Genomic DNA, 27,217 nt, shown 5'->3' with positions numbered 1-27,217 from the left:
TTTTAGTGGCAACTGTCTGCCTTAGCATTATCACAGTTAAACTTCTAACATTTTAGAGTACTATTTATAATCTGTTTATAAGACTGACCTCCATCTTTCCTACCCTCTGCCCTCTCCAAATAATCTTTCATTTTGAATAGGAAAGCAATATTTTAAAATCCATTTTTGTGCCTATTTGGGGTTACTAAAATTGGGATCAGAGTTTTATAGTAGAAGATACTTTAGAGTTTATCTAGCCCCACAGTTTACTGATCTCAGCCTCTGGTGGACTTGAAGTTACTACAAGGAATCTGCAAATCCACATGAATCTCAAGCAATCTATTTTGAGACAAACTCTGAGAGCAGCAAAAGAGCACCCCATCTTATTCAATGACTCAGTACCCTAAATAATAAAGGCAATTTCTAAAGATTGAATCAATGCTGTGTCTCATTCGATTGCTCATTACTTTTTTCTCCAAATGAGCTTTGACTAATACAAAATTCATTTAAAACTGTACTAAATTCAGATGTAATGAGGAATGATTAGGATCTATGAATACTTGAGTTTCTCCAACCCATTGATAAAATTATAGGTATAGGAAATATACAAAAAAAGCAAAGAGTTTCCCTCCTTTCAATCTGTGAAATGGTCCACGTGCACTTTCTATAGGTATAAGTTGAATAAATTTAATAAAGATATTCGAGGCACAGGCTTCAAACAAGATGAGCTTATTAAATGGCACATATAAAATGGGTCAATCTGGCAGCCTCAGCAAAACCAATGACTTCAAGAGGAGGAAACCCTCTTTCATGATACAGAACAAATCAGGGGTCTTGGTAGATATGAGGGAAAGGTGATAGACTGTTGGGTTGGGACAAAAAAATTATGACTGGCCTTATTGAAAAAAGTTGGCTGGCATTTAGGTCAAACATTAAGTTAAGGTATGCTCATTGTTTTATGGGACCCATCTGTATCTTGTAGACTTTGCTAGGGGATCACAACTACTAGCCACTGTCTCCTTGGAAGAGATAAAATCCTCCTAATTATGCAAAGGAAAAACAACATATCTTTGAGGGATTGTAACAAGTTAGCTTGTTGAGCTTAAGAGATTTCTAGGAAGTATCCCAGGGGGTATTGATATGAGAGATAACAACTTTTCTTTTAAAATAAATTTAAGCTAGTTCAGGCATTTTCAGTCATGTCTGACTCTTTGTGACCCCATTTGGGATTTTCTTGGCAAAGATACCTCAGAGGCAAAACCGAATTCCTGAGCTCAACTCAAGGACATAGAAATGTGACTAAAGGCAGATGCAGACTTAATTATAAAAATCAATATAGCATAAAATCAATTATATTGTAGAATCCATACAGTAGAAATCCATATAGAAGAACTCGAGGTGATATTAATTTTTCTCTCTTCGGGTACGAAATGGGTTTTTAGACTGATTTAGCAAAGTAATTGAAGTGTAAATAAACATCTATTTTTTTTGAAATCTTCAAAAAAATCCTTTAATCAATTTAATGGAATTATAGAGTGACTAGTCACTGGATAGCCGAAAGCTCGAGAATGCTGCCAGATAGACTTAAAAAGGAAGTTAGCTAACTCTGAAGTCATTTTAATAATAACAAATAAAAGAAGAGCAGTATTTAGCAACTGCTTTCAACTTTGGATAGCTTATATCATTTATCATCACCACAGCCTCGTAAGGTAAATGTTATTATTATCCCATTTTACAGAAGAGGCAGAAGGTAAGTGAGAGCCATAGAGCTGAAACACAGGTCTTTTATATTACATATCCATCACTCTATCTGCTATATGACCTTCCTAGACTGAGAAAGATTCGCCTCAGGCATTATAGAGAAAAATCAGATATGGAAGAAAAACTTAGTTCCTGAGAGAATCATCATTCACTTTTCCCCATATGCTTTTTCCACCCTTCCTAAGTTTTTTTTTGAAATGTGACACTCTTGATCACCCTAGACTCTCCAGAGTTTCATGACTGTTTGCCCATGATCTGTGTGGTAACTCCTCAATTGACTCTGTTGGATCTTCATCCACATAATGCGTATTCATTGTGAGTGTTCCTTTAGGCTCTCTTTTTGGTTCTTTTCTCTTTTTTCTTCTATGCTGTATTATTTGGTCATCCTATTAGCTCCCATGGTATCACTGATCTTCTGTGTACAGAAGACACCCTAATCTATAGACCCAGCTCTTATCTTTTTTCCAGACTTCCAGCCCTACATCATGAATTAACCACTTGATGTTTGCAACTGCATGTTCTACTGAGTTTAGACTCAGTATGTCCAAAAGTGAATTCTTAACATGTTTGCTGAAATCCAAGCTTATTTCAAATTTCTTTATTTCTGTCAAGTGTACCAGCATCCTTCCAGATGCCCACATTTATAGCACCATTATCTCGTGACTCCTCACCTGCTTACATCTCACATAACCAATTGTTTGGAAAATCTCATCCTTTCAACCTTCACAAATTCTCATTTTTATATTCCTTTTCTTTAATCACATACCCATCCCTTTACATCAATTCTTGTAATAATGTCCTAATTCTTCCTTTATTCCAACCCATTCTTAATACATCTGCCAAAGTAATTTTATTAAATTGCAGGTCTGAACATGCTACCCTCTATTCAACAAATTCTAGCAATTATATTTCTTCTAGTACAAAATATGAGTTATTTGGAATTTAAAGTTCATCACAGACTGTACCTTTTATAACTTTCTAGGTTTGTTCTATATTGCTTTCTTTCCCACACTCTATGACAAACTGTCTTTATTACTGTTTCTCACAGCTGTTCCTTGCATTTTTCACTTCCTTGTTGTTGTGATATGGGAGCCACCTGCCAGTGGCTGCTGGAGGTCTAACTCAGACCTGTAAAGTGGATCTCTTCATGTGAGAGGATGATGATGATACAAGAAGACTGAGAAGCAGTTATGTTCTCTGATCTCTCTCCTCTTCCCTCTTGCCTCCAATTTATTTCATTCCCAATCCACAAGGAACATCTGTGAAGGCTGCTTTGCATCTCCTTCAAGTTTATTATTCACAGCTGTGGAGACTCTTGGAGAATTGACCTGCCCCTTCATCCAGAAATGGTCCTTAACACCTTGTTTCGGCATTGACTATACCCCACGCCTGGATGGCTCTCTCCCCATGCAATCACCTTTTGGAATGCCTGGTTGGACACTCTGTCCAAGTACCACAGTTGCATGAATTCTTTCCTTGGTTTTTATGTTGTATTAATTATGGAGATTTCTTGTATATTCTTCAATACACTCATGATGTTTTCATCATCAGAATGTAAACTCCTTAAGGACAGAGGACATTTCAGTTTCATCATTGTATTTCCAGTGATAGCACAATCTCTAGCACATTGTACTTTAATAGATCTGAATTGCTTGCTTGATTTTGGAATACAGGAAGGGGAGCAGAGAAACTTGTCTACTAGGAGATGCTCACAGCCAGTAGAAAGCAGGCTCAGACAGCCCACCCATAGAGCTGAAGTGTTATATGGAAAAGAATGGGTCCAGGAAGCCTCAGGAAGCAATTTATACAACAATGAAGCTACAACCATGGGGAAGGGAAAGATGAAAAGAGGAAAAAATAAAATATTTGTGCTAGAAAGTGTTGAAAGTGTGAATCACATTGGCCATATTTACTCCCTATATACCTATCTCTACTAGGATAATATCTGTGGGGGGTCAGTCTTTTCATTTAGAGTATATTGTGAAGAGAGGAAGAATGTTTTATTTTTATGGTTTCAATACTTTTTTCCTTTGAACTAATTATTTCCTATGTAAAAAGTACATATGTTGGTAGGGACTTTTGATCTATTTTTAGAAATGTAGACTAACAACATACCTTAAATATGGAATAGTAATCTTTCAAAGGATCCTACTTGTGTTTATGGGTCCAGAGAAGGTAATACACATACTAATATTTTGTCAACCTATATTTTCTCATTCCACAGATACTAATATCATAACTATTGTCATGTGACAAATTTTACTTAATTTTCAAAGCTTGAATATCTCTTCCTACTCCTTTATTTTGCTGATAAGGAAATTGAGAAGCCAAAGTATTAACCACTTTCTCTAAGGTTATACAGAGAGTAAATATCGGAGCTTGGATTCAATTCCGGGTCCCTAGAAGTGCAAATTCCTGCAATTTTTAAGTCTATTTGAGCTTCTAACTATGGAAAATTTCCACATCTCACTGGAATAAAATGTTGAGCCCTCTATCTGCAGGAAAAATGCCCCTGACCCAATTCTAGAAGGGAACACATTTTCAACTGGTTTTCCAGGAACAGCTAAGGAAGGGTTTACAATAATCCACACCTGGAATATTCTGTAAACATCTGTGTGCCCAGTTGTCTGTGTCTGGATTAAAGGAAATTTCTAAGTAACAGACCAGAGGCTGTTGTCCAAAATCAGATTGTGTTGGGTTGTTTTGGTTTGTTTGTTTGTTGGGGGATAACAATTTTTTTTTCCATTTTTAAAATACCATGTTCAAACAAAGAAAAGTGATTAGATAAACACTAAGAAGAAATAATCCTGGAATGATGAATATGATCGAATGTTAACCCAAAGACCAATCAATAGTTCCATAATGACTTTGTACGAAACACTGCATTTTCAATTTGACAAGTCTGTTCCACATATACACACAGAAACAGACTTCCCAGGAGGCATAACCAGTGTCTTAGCAAGGAACTGATATTCAACAAGATGGAGTAAGAGCTGAGATAGCAAAGCCCTTTTTTTTTTCTTTTAGAGAACATAGCATTTTACAAGGTTTTATTACAACTGACCCTCCACATCAACAGAAGTGAGCTGAGCTTTATCTGAGAAGGAAGGAGGGAGGGAGGGATAAAGGAAGGAGAAAGAAGGGGGGAGAACAAGTTTTGCACTTTTTTCACTGCTCCATTATTTACAATCACTCTTCTATGTCTGTGTTATTAGTGAAGGAGCTGGATATAAATCACACTATCTGTTTAAAAAATGTCCTTTATATACCACGTATGTGGGAGAGAAATAACTTTCTGTGCCCAATTTGAAAAGCAGTAAAGTATAATAGAGATAATACTGGATTTGAAGTTCTGAGGCTATGAAGCATGTGACCTTAGGCAAGTCACTTAAAAATCTGAGCTTCAATTAAAAATCTGAGCTTCAATTTCCTTATTTGTAAAATGGAGGAGGGACTGGACCAGATGATCTCTAAGATGCCCTCTATCTCTAAATCTATGAATCTAAAATGCATCATTAAAGTGTCAAGAAGAGAATTCAATTTGACAAAGTGGCAAGAATTCTTCTGGATGAAGGTACAAGGTAGGATTGGCACAGGACTTTTATAGGAAAAGGCTTTAAGTCTCCCTAAGATCTAGGAGTATGAGACAGAAATGTTCCAAAGGATTAAAAAATGGAGAATTGGGAAAATGAAAAGGAAAAAAAAATCTAGAATTGTTGCGCTTCCTAATTTTTTCCCATTGCTTCAGCTTTGTAATTAATAAAGCATCCCTAATTAAGTGGACTAACATGGCTCAAGTTCTTTGGAAACTTTCAAATACAACACAGAATGGTAGCTAGTAGTACTAGTAGCTAACATTCAGTATGTCTGTACTAGAAAGTCTTCATTGTTGTTCCCATTAATAATAATTAGTTTTATCACCATCATGAATATAATGAGTTCTGTGATCATTACCAAAATTGCAACATCTTTGTATCAAAATCTGGCAATTGTCAATAGCTGGAATCAGTGAAAACAAACCAACAGCTGTGAGTCTGAAGACTTGAATTCTCCAAATGAAGAATCGGTTTCCAAGCCTGTTTCAGACACTGAGCAGGGAAACCAGAGTAGTCACTTATTTCTCTGTACCTCAGTTTCCTTAACTAAAATTAGGGTCTTAAAACCAGATGACTGCTGAGCTTTCTTCAACCTCTGATAACTGATTCACTTAATTCTCCCTTTTGAGTTAATATTCTTGCTATTACCATTATATTAAAGTGAGAATATATATATTAAAGTGAGAAAGAAAGAAAAAGAAAGAAAATAGAAAGGAAGGAGAGAAGAAAGGAAGGAGGGAAGGAGAAAATAAGGAAGGAAGGAAGGAAGGAAATAAGGAAGGAAGGAAGGAAGGAAATGAGGAAGAGAGGGAGGGAGGGAAAGATGAAAGGTGGACAAAGGAAGTCAATGACTATGAATTTAATCATTACATAGGACCAGCAGATTGACATTTCATTTTCTTGTTACTGTCTTTTAAAACACAGCGTCTTAAAGAAGGACTCCATTGATTTAGATTTAATTAGAAAAATAGCTGTCCTTACTGTAGTCACTGTTCTCGTCCTTGGTTCCATCAATTGTCCCATCTGGGTGCATCTGCAGGAAATATCCCTGCTGGCTGAATAACCTTGTCACAATTCCTTTCAGCTGGGGTTCTGCAAAAACAAAATAAAATTGTTATTCATACTTTTTTAATTAAAAAAAAAAAAAAAGATGGTTAAACATGTCCACAAGTTGTCAAAAGGTATCCTGGATAAATTATGCATCCCTTAAGCAGTCTGCCCACAATTCAAAATGTATTCAGGAGAAAGACTATCTAAATAATTTTTTTTTTTCTCTTTAGAGGGAAAATCACAGTACTTTGTAGCTATCAACCAAATATAAATAAATGAAAGCTAATTACTATCCATTGAATAGCTAAGAGAATACAAAGGAACTTTAAAACAAAGAAAATTAAAAACAAAAAACAAAAAAAACAAATTCTCTCTTTGCAGCTCAAAAATGCTTTGGATTTCCACTTTCATTTCAGCCATTGAATGTGATGGGATTCTTCTGCAATCTCTTTTGCCACCATGGTTTGAGTACAATGAACAGCGTGCACTGTGCCTGACAATAGGCACTTCATAAATACTTGTTGATTGTTGTTGATTGGGAGTAGATGAGTGGCGTCTGGGTGAGGTTTGTTAGAGCCCTGTGCCCACACAACATTACAATAGAGTATTCCCAATGCTGATAAAAGAGATCACAAACTAATAGTCTTGTCTACCTGAGATATCTTAGAAGGTGCTTCAGATGCAAATGCTGTGCCTTTGGAAATAGGACTTCAATGAAAATTTTGTTTAATTTTAATGACTGGTACCAATTTTTGTATCCCTAGCATAAAACACCATGTCAAATACAACACAAATTCTTAATAAATGCTATTTTGTAGAAGTATAAAAGCAAATTTGCCTCCTTTCTATGGAGAATTGAATGTTGCAATAGGCAGAATAGCATATACATTTAAATAAGATTGCTAGTTTGATTGCCTCAACTTAACTTTTTTTTTCTTTTTTTTTTTTTTAGAGAGAAGAGTGCAGTGTGAACAGAAATAACAGGAAATATTAATGACACAAGAAAATATGAAAATATTATTTTGTGTAGGAAGTTCATATTAAATTGTTCATCAACCAAGCTCTGATATTTGACTATTCCTATGACAGAAAATATAGGGAGAAATGAATAAATATGTAATGCCTTTTTGGGGTAACATCACTAGCTTGACTCCTATAGCCATGATGATAGAGACATCCTTCCAACTGACCTGTTCTCTCAACCCCAATTATAAGTCCAATCTCATTCTTTAGTACCCCAAGTCAGGGACATGGAAAAAGAACCCTGAACTTTGATGAGCATTCTGGTGGTCTTGATTTGCTAAAGGGCCAAACATGTCAAACATGCTGATAATTTTAGAAGAAATTAGAAAAATAAATTGATATGTCAACAACAAGATTATAGGATGATCAATTCTAATGGACGTAGCTTTCTTCAACAATGAGATGATTCAGATCACTCCCAATGATCTTGTGATGAAGCCATCTACACCCAGAGAGAGAATTGTGGGAACTGAGTGTGGATCACAACATAGAATTCTTTTGTTGTTGTTTGCTTGCATTTTATGTCCTTTCTCATCATTTTTTTCCTGTTTGATCTGATTTTTCTTGTGCAACAAAATAATTGTATAAATATGTATGCATATTTTGGATTTAACATAATTTCTACCATGTTCAACATATATTGGATTACCTGCCATCTAGGGGAGAGGTGAGGGAAGGGGAGGGAAAATTGGAACACAGGGTTTTGCAAGGGTTAATGTCAAAATTATCCATCCATATGTTTTGAAAATAAAAAAGCTTTAATAAAAAAAGAAAGAAAAATAAGTTGATAAAGTAAAACTGATAGAGACTGATAGTCTATAACCTTCCAAGTCATAAACACTGCCAGTCTAAGCAGAACTGAACATAGAACTTAGACTTGCAACCCCAACAAAGAGATGTCCTGCTGAGATATCCTGTCCCTCATATCAAAAACCTGCAATTGCTTGGGGAAAGGGGGGAGTCATTCCCTTAGAACAAAATGAAACCAAATTTTAATTGTGATATAATTGCCTCAGGCTTGGAGAGGATAGGTGTTACTCCATCTAAGTCCGACTGACCTACCTTTGAGGCTTGGCCATGCATCTAGTATCTGAAGGGGACTTGAACCCAGGTATTCCCATATAAAGCTCAGAATTTAGCTACTCTATTTCCTATCGTCCCATTATAGTCATCAATGAATCATAATAAAAGTGGGAATTTGGGGTTATTTGATTCAAAATGATTTTTTTTAACTTCCCCTTCCTTCAAAGTTCCCTATTCTGACTGAAAGTACTCTCATTTCCAAGACATTTCTTTCTAATTCTATCCCCATACAATCTTTCAAATTCCCCCCTTCTCTCCAACTCATTAACTCCCCACCCTATTGAAGCTCTCATCACTGATCTAAATGACTATTGCAATAATCTCTTAATTAATCTTCAGCTGCTAGAGCTCTCCCTTTTCTAAACCATCAACAAAACCAAAAGATGATTATTAAAGGACAGTCTCTTAAGCTCCCTTCTTATCTATAGGATAAAGCAGTTGTTCTCTAAACCTGGAATCTCAGATCTCTGGTGATTGGCTGTAGCTTTCTCTTACCAGATACATGACTCCACTTTTTGCATCCTCGGTCCCAGTCCAATTAAGACCCTTTAATCTCTGACCTCTGCATTTATTTCCTACTTATGTTCATTTGCACAAGCCAAGTTCAATGCATTGAATGCACTCTTTCTTCTCATCTGCTTTCAAGATTCTATATCTTCATTCAAGGCTCAATTCACATATAATACCCCCTACATATTTGCACTGCCACCCTTTCTCCAAAACTATATGTAGCTATGGTATTTATATCCCAAAATTGTATTCTCCTATTAGAAGGTAATCTTCTTGACTTTGTCCTCAGATCCTCAACCCAAATCAATGTCTAGGTCAGTCTCTTCTTACATGTCTGTTGAATTTAAGATTTTATTTTCCCACCTCATTTAGAAAACTTCTCTTTCAGTGAAATCATTTCCAGGGGTTTTCTATACATGGGCAAGGAGTTAAAAAAATAAACTAAGGGTAGTATGGATTTTCCTTCCATTTCAAGAGAAAATATATTGGGGAGGGGAAAAAAGAACATTAGGAGAGAGCAATGAGACCAACTTATGAAGGGAGGGGACATGAAGAAGTTGCCCAGGCTAGGGATGGAGGTAGGGGCAACAAACAGTCTGTGATTAGCATCATTGAAAGAAACATATCACATAGACATGAGGGAGGACTCCAATGCATCGGAATATGTGTCCTTCCTGTAATATTACAGTATTAAATGTTGTCTGCAACTTCTGTTTGCTTTTCACCGGGCTCACTGTATTTATCAAAATAGCCTTCCTGTCATAGGAAGTTCTGCCAAGAGTGCTCTGGGAATTGGGGCTGATAACTCCAGTTGATGCTAATGAGAGGTGAGCTCCTGGGTCCCTCGAGTATCAGAGCTGGAAGAGCCCCCCCAAAAGTAATTGAGATGATCCAAGATTTTAAAGGCACTCTGCTGTGCTAGTTACAAAGGAACAATTGGGCTTTTTGTGTTTGTTCCAGGGATTAAGTGTGTGAATGTGACCCCTACGTGTTTATCAGTCTATAAACATTTGCCACTGAGTGCCAGGCACTGTGCTATTCACTAGGAATGCAAAAAGAAACAAAATCCATATCCTGCCCTCAAGGAGCTCCCATCTAGTGGAGGAAACAAAATACTAACAAACTTGTATTCTCCAAACAAGCCATGAAAGGAAAAACAGGAATTAATTTTTAAAAGGGAGATACTGAAATTAAGAGGATCTGGGAAAATCTTCCCATAGAAGATGGGATTTTAGTTGGGCCTTAAATAAAGCCAGGAAAGGCATAGGACAGAGATAAGGAGAAAGAGCATCAGACAAGGAGGTCAACTGGAAAAAAAAAATACCTGGAGACAAGAGATGGAATGATTAAAAAAAATAATAAAGCTGATATTATCAGCCTGAGAGGAAGATATAAGAAGGCTAGAAAGGTAGGAGGGAGGTGAGTTTATGGGTGACTGTGAAGGCGAAGCAGAGGATTTTGTTTGTAATACTCAAGGTGATCAGAAGTCACTGGAGTTGACTGAGTACAGATGATAAGACTTGGACTTCAATAAAATTGGACCCTTCAGTGACTGAATGGAGGATGTACTAAAGCAGAGAGAGGCTCGAGGCAGGCAGAACTCCAGAAGCTATTGCAACAGTCCAGCGTGAGGTGATGAGGAGCCTGCACTAGAGTGGGACAGGTTCAGAGGAGAGAAGGAGGCAGAGTCAGGAGCGAGAGGTGGAGTCAGGAGATGTCACAAAGATGGAATTGACAGATGTTGGCAATAGATAGAATGGAGTAGGTGAGAGACAGTGAGGGGTCCAGAATGATAACTAGGTGGTGAACCAGAGGGACTGGGGAGATGCTGTTGCCCTTTACAGTAACAGAGAAGGGAAGACAGAGGAGAGGGGAGGTTTAGAGGTAAAGAGAATGAGTTCTGTTTTGGACGTGTTCCGTTTAAGATGTCTGCTGAACATCCAGCTTGAGACAGCTGAAAAGTAGTTGGAAATGCAAAATCAGAGATCAGCACAGAGACTGAAGCAGGAAAGGTAGGAACAAAAGTCCTTAGCAGAGAAAGGATAATGAAATCTGTGGGAGTTGACAAAACCACCAAGTGAACTAAGATAAGGGGAGAAAAGGAAAGACTCAGACTCTGGGGGACACGTATGATGAACATCAGGTACCATGCATGCATAGTATGTTGTATGAGGTAATGCATATATATGTTTGTATCACATGTTTTGTGCGTGTGTGTGTGTGTGTGTGTGTGTATTTGGTGTGGGCATTATATGGTTTGCAAATATGGATGCAAATGTAAGTAAAAACAATTTTGTCATTTGAGGCTATAACAGAATTTGTTTTGATTCTATACAAGTATTTTTTTTTACCATGACTTGGATTTTGATGTTTAAAATGCTTATTGGTTAATTGATTGAATCAATTAAGAATCACTCAGATTCTTAAGAAATCTCTCAGAAAACACCACAAGCTCGGCCTGTATATCTTGATTTGTTGGGACACTAGCTGGCTATCCAGCCAAAAAGGAAAAAAAAAAGCCAATGTGGGGGGAGTGCCAGGTGTGGGAAGAGGGGAGGAAAAGACAATGGGTATCCTGCTTCACAGTGTTTGAGGCAAACTGACAAGTCATGAGTTGACATATGGATTTGATCAAGTGAGGAAGTTATACTTAGGGGTTAGGAAATGGAAGAATGAGGCTCAACAGCAAGTCTTCATTTGGGACATCAAGAGGAAAGAGGCCATAGAACTGACACAAAGAGAAAGAAGGTAGAACAAGCAGGTGGGAGCCATGCCATCCAAGGGCTCAGAACCACAAAAGAGGCTGTCTGCTGAAAAGGGCTTACAACTGGCACAGCAATTCCAGAAGAAAATCTGGTCTGGGATATTTAGGGGTTGGCTGGTTCATATAACAACAGATTAGAACACAGGTATGAAAGCTGACGCCCCCACACGTAGGGCCACTGAATCAATGTTTGCTGCATCAGAAGAGATCAAGACTCCCATGAAATCACCTGATGAGCACAAACCCTTCCTGCATCAAATGACTTGGCAAGAAAGGGTCCCTGAAGGATTTAGGGCAGAGAAGAAACAAGCCCAGATCTGCCCCAAGTCATTCAATATTATATATCTTCCACAATGGCTTAATTTTCTGTATTAAGCCAAGGAGAAATTCTAAAGTCACAATTTTTATTCCTCAACCACATATGTATATGCTGTGTCCTTCCAAAAGATACCACAGTCCTGAAAGTTTCTGCCTGGCATCTACATTCGACTTGCTCTGGTTGGTCCCAGACAGCAAAACCTAAAACCGTCAAGGTGAGGGTATTTCAATGAAAACATTTAACCTCAAGGAAAGATTAAAAAAGTGGGGAGTGGTCACTTCCTGACAGAACTGCCCAATGCTTTCTATTCTCTCCACAGTCAAAAGTAAACTTCTCAGGCTTTTAAAGCCCATCACCATCTGTCCACATACAATTTTTCCATTGTCCTACCCTAGCCCAATTTAGTTCGTTACACTCTACAATCTAGCCAGACTGGATTTCTTTGCATTTCTCATTCTCGAAACATTGTCCTCTTCCTCCATGCTTTTGTACTGAATGACCTCTAAAGCTCCTCACTTCCATTTCTTAAAACCCAGCCTTGATTATAACATCTACATGAAGGCTGATTTTTTTCAGTCAGTAGGATCAATTTCCAAATTATTTTGAACTTTATTGTCAATGAAAACACACACACACACACACACAGTGGGGGGGAAGAGAGGGATGGAGGGAGGAATATGGCTAGAACCTGTGGGAAAGTCATCTGATTTAGAATTAATGGACCTTAACTTGAAACCTACTTCTGTCTTTATTACTCCTGAGACCATGGGAAAGTGGTTCAGCCTCTCTGGCCCTCAAATTCTGCAAGTACAATGAGAAGATTGGCTTAGGTGACCACTAAAGTCCCTTAAACCTCTAAATCAAGGACTTTACAATCCCGCTAAGAACAACTAAAAGAATAAAGAATGTTGTTAAGTAACAGCAATATTGTACAGATAGTCAGCTTTGGAAGTCTTAGTAACTTTGATGACCACAATGAATCACCACATTTCCAATGGAGTCATGAGCTAAATTGTTTTCTATCTCCACATCAAGAACTGATGAACTCAAAGTGCAAGGTAAAACATTTTCCTCTTTCTTTTCTTCCTTCCTTCTTCTTCCTTCCTTCCTTCCTCCCTTCCTTCCTTCCTCCTTTCCTCCCTCCCTCTCTTCCTTCCTTCTTTCCTTCCTTCCTTCCTTCCTTCCTCCCTTCCTTCCTTCTTCCCTTCCTCCCTCCCTCTCTTCCTTCCTTCCTTCCTCCCTTCCTCCCTCCCTCTCTTCCTCCCTTCTTTCCTTCCTTCCTTCCTTCTTCCTTTCTTTTCTTCCTATGACACACAAGGCTAATGTAGAAATATGTTCTATATGACTATTGCTCAGTTGTTTTGCATTTGTTCCCAAATCTTCCTGACCCCATTTAGGATTTTCTTGGGAAAGACCCTGAAGTGGTTTGACATTTCCTTCTCAAGTTCATTTTACAGATAAGGAAACTGAAGCAAATAGGGTTAAGTGACTTGTCCAGGATCACACGGGTAGTATCTGAAGTAAGATTTAAACTCACGAAGATGTCTCCTGACTCCAGGCTTCACCCTCTATCCATTGTTTCACTTAACTGTATGATTATGCATATTTATAATAAGTTTTATTTTTCTTGCCTTTCTCATTGGGAAGAGGAGGTCGCAGAGGAAGGGGAGAATATGCAACAACAACAAAATAACTATGTTTAAAAAGCTAAAAAAAAAAAGGAAATTTAAAAGAAAGGAAAAAGGAAAGCATAAGGGGATTGAAGCGATTTGGGTGAGAGAAGGGACAAAACATAATCACTATCTTCCAATAATTGAAAGAGTGAACAAACTAGTAAGCAAAACATGGGATGATTAGCTGAATGTTAAAGAGATGCACATTTTGGTTTAACGATAGGAAGAAAAAACTCCCTAACAATTATAGCTCCCTAATGAGGAAAGCACGGCCCAATGTCAGCCATGCAATGATTCTAGTAAGATGCAGCAAGTCCTCTTAGGAAGATACCAAACTGCTGAGATCTAAAAAGGGCAGCAATAGAACCCCACTGTTCCATTGTCAAAGGACTCAAGCCCCTCCTTCAGGGATACTAGCAAGCAATCAAGTGTTTGGGGAAGGAAGGCACTGTGCAAAGGGAAAAAATGATGTCTGGGATATCTGGGATAAAATATAGCAATTTCTTAAGATACAGTCAACAACAAGCATTTATTAGGCACCAATGAATCAATCAGACAAACACTATGAAAGATTACTGGAAACCTCCTCAGCAATTAAGTGAGGCCCTTGCCTTTGAAGGTAGCCAAGTGGTGGCTGGATTGTCTTCTGTCAGGGATGCTATAAGGAGATTTCTTCAGAGAAACAAATGCTGTGTAAGGTTTCTTACTCCTCCAGAAATCTGGAAAGCTATACAAGCCCTGCCCTTAAAGAATGACCACTGGGTAACACATCCTCCTTTCTTTCTTTCTCGGGAGGTTTCTGACTTCGTGATTGGAAAACAACGAAAATAAAATGATTTTATTCACCTCTGAGCTCTTGTTAGAACAAAGCAGGCTAATTGATGATCCCAAATATCCAGAAGCATAGCACGCTTCATAAATGCCTAGCATGGCACCGGACAAGATCTGGCTCTTTTGTGATCCATCACTGGCTAATGCACACCCCGTTTAGATGAATGTTGCCAGCCAGACTCAGACTGCTGAAGCTTGCATGGACTCCTGTAATGTGGAAGCGCACCCTTCTGCTTCCAGATATTGCAGAAAGCATCAGGGAAGGTGAGTGGGAGGCAGAATACAGAAGCTATGGAACCGTCACCCTCCATACAGAATGGGTTGGGAAACACCCGCATAAAATAAATCTGTCTGCTCCTCAGGGAGACACCTGACCGGGCAGCAGGGCTTGTGTGGCCGTCATCACATTTAGGTTTTAGAGAAATGGCAAGGGAGCAGCAGTCTGGCTTCATCCAGTCATGGCCTCTGCCTAGAATTCTCTGCAGCCACGCGGGGTGGGCCAAAGGAAATGGGGGAAGAGGAGTAGAGGAGAAAAGGAAAAGGAGGGGAAGCCCATACAAAGATTGGGGAAAGGGAGGGCTGCACTTTGGGGCTGGGTTGCCCAATAGTCGGATCCAATGTCCCCTAGAGTTCACCATATCGGGCTTCCTTTAATGGGAATACACATTGGGTGTGAAAGTCACCAGGCTTCTTTAGCCAGTGGGAGCCCAAGCTGCCTCTACATGGGACAAACAGGATTTCTTTAGCTGAAAGCATTGCACCTGCACTTGCCTCCACTCAACCACTTTGCAGCAAATCAACCAAAATGCCATGAAAGAGGCAGCTACAGGAAGGGCCTGGGGGCCAGCTGATTGTCTTTTGGGGCACCCCAGACTTTGGAAGGGGCTTCCCCAGAGTGGCTGGAGCCACAGCTGAGATCCTTTTGTGTTATTCCCTGGCTTTTTGTAAACTGGAATGCCTCAGGCCCCCTGCTCTTTATCCTCCTGAGTTATCTTCTTCATTCACTGCTGCATCAAGCTGATAGCAACAACAATGGGACTCGGATAACTCCATTTTCTCCAAAACAGGATTCACACTAAATCAAATGACCTTGACAAAAGACAAGACTTGGCTACCTGCAGCCTCCATCCAGGGAGAGAGAAGCATTGCATTTTGGGGAAGAGTGCTCTCCAGGGACAGGTAGCCAGCCAAGGGAGGGCAGGCACATAATTCCTGAGGCAAAAAGGCTGGTGGCAGGAGGATGGACCATCCAGGTCCTATTTTCTTTCTCAAGGCTAAAGTCTGAGGTCAGTATCCCATAATTCTCCAAGCTGGCTAGACCTCTCACTGGCCTCTTCCACTATGAATATACATGCATAGGCACAAATCCTCTTGAATAGAAAGGAAAACATAAATACATATATATTATATATATATATGTGTGTGTGTGTGTGTATGCATATATAATTACATACATATACATATATATATATTCATTGATTTCTAATTGACATTTAATTTTTCCTTCAATCATGAATATAGACCACAAACAGGATTCTAAGAAGGGATTGCTAGATGGCAACAGAATAACAAAGGGGTTTGTGACAACAAAAGGCTTCAGAATCTCTGTACTAGATGGTTTCTTGAAGGTGCTGACAGGTTCTCATCTATCATTCTATAAACTGAATTGAATTGAACCTTAGCATGATAGGTATTATCTCCATTTTCCAGGGGAGACTGAGGCACTGAGAAATTAAGGACTTCAGTCAAGGTCCACAACCAGTGAGTGTTAAAGCCAAGATATGAAATTAGGACTCAGTTTTTATCTAAATGGACCAGTGAGCTAAGCAACATGAAGACATGAATTCTAATGTTGACTCCAATATTAAACAGCTACGCAAGCTTTAGCAAGTCGTTTAATAAACTGGGCCTGTTTCCATATTTAGGAAGTAAGGGGCTGGATTTCATGGCTCCCAAGGTCCCTTCCAGCTCTAAATCCATGATCTAACAACTCTAGATGTCAGTGTGTGCTAATTTTTGCCCTACATTGAGAAATCACAGAGAGAAGGGTCTAGTTCCATAATAACATTCATGTTAAGAGATGGGTCATGCCCAAGAGGCCCAATGTTTCTCTGACCACTCACTCTGGGTAGTACCAGAATTTTACTCATTACCAAATGAGACACAGGGCAGGTCCCTTCCTCTTCCTCCTCAAATCATGGCCTCAACTTAGCATACCCAACCTCACCAGCTCACTCACTCTCTAAGAGTTCATCCGGCCCTCTACATTATGGGGCCCAAACGGAAACTGAAACGCTCCACATGTGTCCTGATGAGGACAAGGTGAAACATAAGCATATTTTCCTATATCTGGGGGCTACCCCACTCATAGAAGTCTTGAGAAAGTTGATAGGTTTCCATTTCTAACCTAAGTCCTGAGTTTTGTACTTTATGTGGAACTGACTTCATGCCCATTTCCTTATACTGATTTATGAGTTTTCAGAGCTCTCTAGATGGTTACTATAAAACACAATAGATGTATGCGCATGGCTTATAATCGCCCTGCCTCCCCTGCCTGTCAGATTTGGACAGTACCAGTATTCCAGACTAAGTACAGACTAGGACGTTTCTGAACCCAAATACATCTTGTGGAACTCTGGCAGAGATAGCCACAAACTTCTCCAGCTACAGGTCTCTAGAATAATCTGGAAAGTCAATATAAAATAACTTTCCAGGACCAATCAGCTGAAGATGAAGAAGAAAAGGTGATCTTTAGAGCTCTGGGAAATGTCAGTTAAGATCTTAGCAGAACATGGATGAATCAACCCATGGCCCAGAGGAAGCTGTGTGTGTGCAGGGGAAAGATTATAAAGAACTGAGCTGGGCTTTTTGACTTGTCAAAGCAATTCTCTTCTCAGATTCCTCATCTGGAAAATGAAGCGGTAAAGTAGGTGGTGATGGTGGTGGGGAAACAGATATATAGATACATTTATCTATAAAACAAGGAAATGTTTAGAGTTAGAAAGGACCACCAAGGCCCACTCTGCAAATATATTCCTTTTGTTGTTGCTCAGGGTTATAAGGCTAGTAAGTGTCTGAGGTTACATTCGAACTCAGGTCCTCCTGATTCCAGGGCCAGGGTTCTGGTTACTGGATCACCTAGCTGCCTCTGTTGTTCTTGATAATTATGATCAAAATAGAAATTCACTCTGATACTAGGGAGGCTGGGTGTGGCTGTTTGGAAACAGAAAGATTTGCTTAATATGTAAATCCTTTCCTGGTGCCTGAAATGTCAGGAAATATAAATATACCCCACCCTTGTGTAGGCTCATGTTTGAGGTCAAAGTTAGAATTCAAGAGCCTTAAAAATGAAGATGTGTTATAATAACGAGATCTCTAAGCACTGAAAGAGCTTAGCACATGAAATTTCAGTCTTTGGGTCTCTCAAATCCTTTTTCATCAAAAAAAAAAAATACTTATCCCACTTAAATAATATATTTGTGAAAATTCCAACAAACATAAAGAACATAATGTGATGGAAAAACAATACAAAGAGTGCTTTTCATCCCCTGAAGGGGACTTCCCTATTATGACATTAGGCATTTGTTCATTAGTGAACAACCAGCTAATTAGGGAAAGGTGGAAAAAACAACAACTGTTGTCTGCTGAGCCCAGACTGAATCCAAATAGGCCACCGAGAATTTGTCTAGAGCATTATTTTCAGGACTGTAATAAAGAGCTAATCTTTGACCCAAAGTACCAGAGAAATTCTAAATACAATAAAGCAAGGCTTTCTTCCTTCTCTCTTTTGAAAGGTCAACCTCTGGCAGACCTAGTTCCCCACAACTGCAGAGGGAAGGAAGGTAAAATAGCTTTGAGTTGGATTTGAAATGGTTTCTTTCTCTGAATCTGGCTTCCTTCCCATCAGTCTTCGCCGCATTCTGCCTTGTTTTTGCATTTCAGAATGCTCTATTAAGATCGGACATCAGTGGCCATATCTAGTCCAACCCATATGTGAGTTAATGTTCCTTCTGCCATATTCCTATGAGCTAATCCAATCCTACCGAGGTTTGCTAAATGAGCCCCTTTAAAAGGAAATCTATTTCCTCCCTAGCTTCGTAGCTCATAGACTTTTACAAGTTCTTTCTGCCTTCAGTTTAAGTCAACCTTTTTGCACCATTATTGTTCTGGTTTCCTTTGAGACTTCATCTGTTATAACAAACTGCTCACTGATTTATGACCTGAAGATCCATGCATTCTAAAATCATAATTCAAATCACAAAATTTATTTTTCATTCATTTAAATTAATTCCCAATTTAGAAGTATGTGAGCTAATTGTAATTCCAAACAAATAAATAGATATAGATAAATAAATGAATAAATAAAATTGTCAGACAAATGAATGAATGTGGTTGGAAGGAGGCACTCATATGTGCCTTGTTAGATTGATATACTGATTTATTTTGGCATGTGATGATATACTTTAAATAATAGATACACTATAATACATCAATTATAATTCCTATTTCTTCCCCACTTTAAGATTTCAGCAATATTTTCCTCTCACCAAACTTGTGAGTTTGACATTAAGTATTCCTAGTGAGAGGAGATGTGTCACAGAGACAAGAGGATGGATTAAGAGTTGAGGAAGGCCCCTGGGTTATAGTCTTGATGTTGCCGCTTAGTATCCATGTGACCTTGAAAAGGCCATTTTCTTAATCTATAAAATGAGAGGTTTAGATTAGATTACCCGAACATCCACTGTAGTTTTAAATGTGTGACCCTATATGCCTTTGAATGGTAGAAACACGGAGATTTCATGTTTGGGGAAATAATGTTGACTTTTCCATGTTCCTAAAGGGAGGAAAGGTCAAAGTCATATTGAACCCAAGGTTTTCTGCCTCCATACCTTGTCCTACTCCAGTATCACTTTCCCTCTATTACACAATCAGAAGTCAATGTAAAGTAGGGTACTCGTTTAAAACAACTCTCAAATGATGGCCAATGTGAGATCATTAAACCCTCCAGAGCCAAACATCAAGGACAAAAATATCAGGGCAATGGCTAGCATCTACCCACTACCCACAAAAAAGGATTTCCCATTAACATAGATTATAAGAGGTAAAAAAGACAGTGGAGATCATTTATTCCAATTGTCTCATTTTGCAAGTGATATAACTAGGCTTTAGAGAGTTTAAATTGCTAAATATCTGGCACCAGATAGCGAGGTTAGATCATAGCAGACAGAGCACCCAATGCCAGATGTGGTGCCCTGGTCACAATATATTATCTGGTAACTTCAGTTTAAAAATGTAACCAACTCTCATTTTAAATCACCAAAGCTAAACTCTTAGGCTATGCTCGAAAATTCAGGAAGCCTGGCTTAATCCCAAAAGTTCCTTGTATAGGCCAGGGAACAAGGGGGCCAGAGGACCAAAGAATTGTATAGATAACCTAGTACAAGAGTCACAGTTTATAGCCAAGAAAAATGGGAATCAATATGTAAGAATAAGATAGTATAAGAAGAACAGAATATATACTAAGAGTAGCATGAATATATAAGAATACGAGCCATTTTCTGATAGACAAGTGGTCAAGTTGTCAACAATATGAGGATGGAGTTTTCCAAAAAAAAGAACAAAAACTAACATTGAGAAGAAAGCACACTCTAAATTATCCATACTAAGAGAAATACAAATCAGGGAAATTGAAGGCACTGAGCACTAGCCCTGAAGTCAGGGACACTTATTACACTGAATTCAAATTTGACTTCAGATACTTGTTAGCTATGGAACACCAAGAAAGTCATTTAACCCTGTTGCCCTTAGTTTCCTTGGCTACAAAATGAGCTGGAGATGGAAATGGTGAACCACTCCAGGATTTTTGTCAAGAAAATCCCAAATGGGGTCACAAGGAGCCCAGGAACAATAGGAAATGACTGACCAGAACAATAAATGAAAACAAAGATGAATTCCAACTTATCCAACAAATTGGTAAATATGTCAAAATAAGGGAAGAGTGGAGGTTGGAAAGATTAAGATAAGTATATTAATGAGTTGATGGTGACAATATGGATTTGTGTAGTCGTTCTGAAAAACAATTTGGAAATATCAATCAATAAACCAATTAATAAATATTTATTAAACACCTACTATATGCCAAGAATGCCCAAATATTTTTAGCAGAATTTTTAAGGAAATAAAGAACCAAAGTCAAAATGAATAACTAGCATTTGGAGAATAACTATCATTTGGAGAATGCCTTTTTACTTCACTTCAAGTTCTCAATTAAATGAAATCATTTTGCTCTTTGATATCATAATAGTTCTCTGGGTCTGTGCTCATACTCCTAGGGGGTGACCCCTCAAAAAATAAGACTAGCCACTCACTCATAGCTTCTAATCCCGAGTGATTCCACATGGGAAGCTTTCTGTACAGTATCATCAGAGTACCCACATAATACTTGGACTATGATGAGTGCACCTCCTTTTCCATTCACATGTTTTCCACCAAGATATGTCATTGCACATAAGTAGTCATACAATCAAAGAGACTTCCCTTATGTGCAGTTTCTACTAACATAATCAGCGTGTACTCTGTTGGTGATTGGGGCTTGGAATCAATTAACACACATTTATTACCCATCTACAATGGCCAGATATTTCACAGCACATCAACAAAGTCATCATGCAGAGATTTTTTCTTGAATGCCTTCATTGCAGGGGCACCCACTGCATCCCCAAACAGCCTATTGTATATAGCGCAATGCCCATGGATGAGACTGTCAACGTGTCAGAATCTTAATCAGGTTCAAATGCCATAAGTGACTGTAATGAACTTTTCATGTTCCATGTTCATGGAGATAGGGAGAAACATACACAATCTAAAATCACAGAATTCCCTAAAAACCCACTAATAGTCAGCTAGCATGTTATATGATTTTCAATACAATTATCTTAATTATGTTTTAATTCAGTCAATATTAAATGAACTTTGCATTTGTCAAGTACCGGCCAATTGGCTGTTACTGGAGGAAGCCTGATTAGATTTCAACTCTTGTCACAGAGAACTCATAAAGTGTGTATTCAAGAACAACTACAATAAAACCTTCTGATGAAGGAAATGATAGAATGAATTATTTAAGATGCAGGCAACAAAAAGTGTATCCAAATGAAAAAAAAAAAAACAAAAAACAAAAAACAAACAAACAAACAAAAAAACTGCCCCTGGTCCCGGCCCTTCTTAACTAACCAATCATGAGCAACTATTGAAGCTCTCTGGGCTCAGTTTCCTGAGCTGTAAAAATGAGGCAAAAGTTGATGGGATCCCACATATCAGTCATAAAAATTCTCCTTTTTAATGTTCAGAAAGGTCCATAACCACATCCTCATCCTCCCCAATTAAACTTATTTTTAGGAAAAACTAACTTAATTGTGCTATTTAATTCTTTGCTTCATCTAAGCATTTGCCTGGCAGATTATTGTTGTTGGTTGATTTTTCTCTCCATTTTCTCTCATTTATTCTTTTAAGGCTACAGAGATATTTGCAAGCAAGCTTGAGAATCCAGACTGAGAAATCTTTATCCATGCTACATCTACTGCCTAGGAAACCCATTTCAATTTGTGAAACTAAAACTCTTGTTTTAAATTGTCTAAACCTCATTCCTTTGTCAACTAGGGGAATAGCTAGATCCAATTTGCTGATGCTGTTTTATTTCACTAATGCCTTTTCTTTGATTCTAAGATTTAATTTTAAATTATCATATTATTAAAGGAAAAAAGGGATAGAAATTATTTCACAAATCATTCAAATTTCAATTAATTTATTTCATTTATATATAAATAATTCAGCATTTGTTTAATGTTATAACATGCTCTTCTAGACAGGTACACTATATGTTATTTCCCTGCTTTTCTCAAAGCATTTCTACTCCTTCAGAATCAGAGCAAGGATGGCAGGCAAAGAACACAAATGAGACTAAAACAAATACCCAGGTCAACATATTGAGTTTTTAAAAAATCCTCGGCCTCTGGTTGATATGCTTGAAATACATGAGGGAAATCTATGGTACTTTTCATCCCATTTTTTTTTTAAATCCAAGTTAGTTGAAATTGAGAAAAATGTTATTAAAGAAAAGCAAATAAAACTCACTATTGACAAGATTTTGAATAATAATGACAGTTCTCTATTTGTATCAAAATGTATGAGAAATATTCAAAATTGGATCCCTTTTATATGACCGTCTCTAACCCTACAGCACATACAAGGACCACATTCTTAATATGATAATTACAAACAGAATTATATGGGGTGGAAGAAGAATGGTCAAGGGGATATACTATTTATATTATGTATTACAATGTTTCATAGATTACTGAGGCAGTCACTAAAACCTTTATCTTTATTTTACTCTTGTCATGAGTTTAGCATACCTGGTATGATAGAATGAATGAAACACATTTAGCAATGTGCTGCTTTAAATAAGCCACCAGAGAAAAAGGGATTTCTGGGTTTTCAGTGTGTTGAAAATTAGGGTTAAGATTGAGAGGAGAAAGAGAGACAGAGAGAGGGGGGGGAGGGAGAGAAAGAGGTAGGAGAGACAGAGAAAGAAGAAGAAGAAAGAAGGAGAAAGAAAAGAACAAGAATAAGAAAGAGAAGAAGAAGAAAAAGGAAAAGAAGAAGGAGGAGAAAGAAGAGGAGAAGGAAAAGGTGAAAGAGGAAAAGAAAAATAAAGAAGAGAAGAGAGGGAAGAAGGAAGGAAGAAAAGAAACAAAACAGCCTTTCAACGAACTTACATTCTATTGGATCAAATTAGGTTTTTTTTAATATTTAATATAGAAATGTGTCCTAATAATATGCATTAATGTCCCTTTCACGTTTCATTTCAAGCTGAGGGGTTCAAGTACATCATATTCCAGAGAACCTCCTTCCATAAGGGCCAAGACATTCTATTCCTGGATGTACTGGCACATTCAGCTGGAAATATTTTGCATAGCATGCTCTCTATACAAAGTAGCCATTCAATACTGTTGGTTGATGATGATGGAGGAAAATAGCTTGGGTTTATGGAAGGCTGTGAATGACAGCCAAATGTACATCCCAAAATAGTTGGTGGGCCAAATGCCTAGGACCTCAACCAACCATAAAAGAGGCAAGGAGATCTGTAATCTACCTTCATTGTTGTGATTTTTTTTTTTTAAGGAAAGTGAGGAATCTTGATGCCTTTTAAAGAAAAGTTGACACTTTTAGGTAGAAACTGACTAATTGGGCACAGCAGCACAACTGAAATGGCAAGAGAACATCTGGAGTTGAATCAGTCTTCTGAAATTATCGTTTGTTAGGTAGAGACTAGAAGAGCCATGTTTGGCTGCACTAATTTGTACATTCTCTTCCCTCTGGCACCTAGAATGGGGACCAGCACAGAACAGGTCGTAGATTGTGTGTAAATGCACAGGGATCATAATGCAGTTGATCACATCTGTTCCCCATACAACTAAGTGTTTCTTCTATTAGAAAGGCAAATAAAGGGCTAAAGCAATGGAATGCCAAAATCAGTGGAAAGGAGGGGAGACAACTTTAGAAGAGATCTGAAATCCAATTTTCTCTTCCTGACTGACAGGGAGAAAGGTTCCTCATTTCTCTGACTCTAAGTTTCTTTATCTGTAAAAATTGGGAAGAATCACACCTCTAGTGCCTTCCTCCAAGTGTTTTTTTTTCTTTTTTCTGGGAATCAAATAAGATGTTGATGGATTAGAAGTACCTTGAGGGCAAGAGTTTTATTTTTCATTGTTTTTACTTTCTTTAGCCCAATGTTTAGAATATGATAAATACTTGTAAATAGTGTTGTTTGAATACACATGCACACACACACATGCACACACAAAAATATATATACAAAACAAAAAATCAACTACAAAGTCTATGTTTGGTTTTGGAATTTTCTCCCGTTGAATATCAATTTCCTTGTCTGCCTAAATGAAGGATTTAATTTAACAAAAAGGTGTCAAATTCTTGGATTGTAAAACTCCTGCTCTCAGGACACTTGTCTGAGTCAGATTTCTACTCTCTTGGTCAGGGAAGAAGGCTTGATTTTCCCTATGCAAAGCCTAAAGAGTGGAGCTGGCCCAGCAGTCCTGTGGAATACCTGGCCCATTTTAACATCTATAGCAGCTTCATGAAGCTCAAAACCAATATTTTTTTTTTCATTGAGTACCAGGCATTCCAAGGAAAAATCTAATGAACAGCTTCATTTCCAGAGTGGGGATATGTACTTGAGAGATTTCCTATCAAGGATAAACCACCTTTTGATTTGGACAGTTGGGGAGAGGGGGAAAGGAAATGAAAATAAGTATAAAATCTTATGTCATCCATCCATTCTGGAGAGCAATTTGGAACCATGCTTGAAGGCCTATCAAACTCTGCATACCCTTTGACCCAGAAGTGTCATTGCTTGGTCTGTGTCCCAAGGAAATCATAAAGGAGGGAAAAGGGCCCACATGTGCAAAAATATAGCAGCTCTATTTGTGGCGGCAAAGAACTGGAAAATGAATGGATGCCCATCAATTGGGGAATGGCTGAATAAGTTATGGTATATGAAAGTAATGGAATATCATTGTTCTATAAAAATGATGAACAAACTGATTTTAGAAAGCCCTGGAAAGATTTATAGGAACTGATGCTGTGTGAAACAAGCACAACGAGGAATATATTGTACATAGTATCAGCAAGATCACTATGAAAGATTTGGTTATCCTCAGCCATTTAGTGGTACAAGGCAATCCCAATAAACTTTGGATGGGACATGCCATCTGCAGACAGAGAGAGAACTATGGAAACTGAATGTAAATCTTGCTATGATCACTTTATTTCTTTTACCTTTTTTTTCTCATTTTTTCCCCTTTCTTCTTATGTTCCCTCCTAACATGATGCATAAATATATATTAAAAATTAATGTACATGTAGAGTGAGAAAAAATAAAACAATAAAAAAAGAAAAAATAGTCATTCTAAAAACATCCATTTCACAAGTATAAAATGATGGAGGTGAGCTAGACAGAAGTTCATCTGGAAAAAATAAAAAAGGAAAATATCCATGTGTTTTAGGAAACCATAAATTCACATAAGTCAAACAACAGGGGAGGAACACTAATGCCAACTTCAACTTAATTAAAAGTCTTAATGTACAGAACTTGAAATCCACATCCCACTTCACTCTACCCTAACTAGACTACATTTGAAACACCATATTCTGTTCTATGTCGCATAATTTAAGAACAACAATAATGAACGTGGTCTAGTGGCTAGTCAGGAAGCTCTGAGTTCAAATTCTATGCCTGACACTCACTAACTTTTCTCCATTGGTATTTCATTATCATAACTCAAGATTACTGGAGATAATTATCCTTGGAGGATCAGGGAAGGTGGGGGACTTTCACTGTGTACCTTCCCACAATCTCCTCTGTTGGAGTTTCTTCCAGCCTTTTTTTTTTTTTTTTCCAGAAAGTGAGCGAGCATCCTGCCCTATACCATACCACCACTCACATGCTGGAAAAGGCTCTAACTTCCATGTGGTTCAGTCAATTCCCTAAGGATGTGTCCACTGAATTGATTTAAGATCTATATTCATATATGGAGTTCTCACACAGAGCCTTCTCTATGCTAAGGAAATTGTAGCTCAGTTAGGCATTTCTATATGAATTATCTGGAAACCACCCAGGGATAGGTAACCACATTGAGGAGAGGGCTTTGAGACCTGGAAAAAAGAGGATGAGCTGAATGTAGGATCATTTAGCCAGGAAAAGAGAAAAAAAAAAATTAGGGACACAGTAGGTGTCTTCAAAGTTGAAGTGCTTTCCTGTAGAAGAGGAATCTAGAGCTGTTCTTTTTGACCCAGAAGGCAGAATAAGTAGATTTTCAAAAGCAAAAAGGAACAAATTTAAACTTGATAAAATTTAAAGAAAAAAAAAAGGAAGCAAAAGTAAAGTAAATTGAAACCAAAAATGCTTTGTAAATATGTGAGCTAACCAAAAACTGAATGGGCTACCTCAAAAAACAGGGAGTAATCCCTTATGTACATCACCAAAAAAAAAAAAAAATGACTTCACATGTTATAGAAGGGAATCTGATTGTCTCTGAAGTCCCTTGAAACTATAACAGTCAATGACTCTTTCTTATACCTGGCACCGATTAAGAGCATTTGGCCATGAGGATGTAAGATAATCAGGAGGGCAAAATGACTTGATTCTTCAGTAGCCAGGCATTTATTCTAGAAAATGAGTCCCCCATCAAAGAAGCTGGATTGAAAATGAATTACCAACCAAGCCAAAACTCTTTCACGTCACCATGGGTGCCGGGACACCACAAAGGAGTCATTCGAGAAACACAGGGACCAAGTCCCTTTTTAAAGTAATTTTCTCCTTATTGTTCCTTTTAGAAAGAGGGTGGAGAAGGAGGAGGTAGGCTGCTCAGGAAACTTGAGCTGCAGCATGTGGGAGGTGGCATGGGAACGTACAAGATGCCAACTCACTTCCTGAGGAAAGCCGCAGAAAACTCCAATAGAGCCGACTGTGGAAAGGGCCACAGACCGAGCAGACGAAAAGGGAGTTGACCCCCTCCCCTGACCCACCACGGATCATCAGCTCCAGTGACCT

General features: G+C 38.1%; 1 protein-coding gene across 4 annotated transcripts in view; it reads right to left on the bottom strand.

Moving 5' to 3' along the window:
- Positions 1–27,217, bottom strand: part of FGF12 (fibroblast growth factor 12) — a 524,631-nt gene that overhangs the window by 173,283 nt on the left and 324,131 nt on the right. For all 4 annotated transcript variants that reach the window (XM_051991636.1, XM_051991635.1, XM_051991634.1 and 1 more), the window contains one exon: positions 6,318–6,428. In XM_051991636.1, coding sequence (XP_051847596.1) covers positions 6,318–6,428 — 111 coding nt within the window. The remainder of the gene's footprint in view (positions 1–6,317; positions 6,429–27,217) is intronic.

This window comes from Antechinus flavipes, chromosome 3, assembly GCF_016432865.1.
Source record: "Antechinus flavipes isolate AdamAnt ecotype Samford, QLD, Australia chromosome 3, AdamAnt_v2, whole genome shotgun sequence".
Classification (NCBI taxonomy): Eukaryota; Metazoa; Chordata; class Mammalia; order Dasyuromorphia; family Dasyuridae; genus Antechinus; species Antechinus flavipes.
Note: the sequence above shows the minus strand (reverse complement) of the source record. Positions and strands in the feature narration are given on the sequence as shown.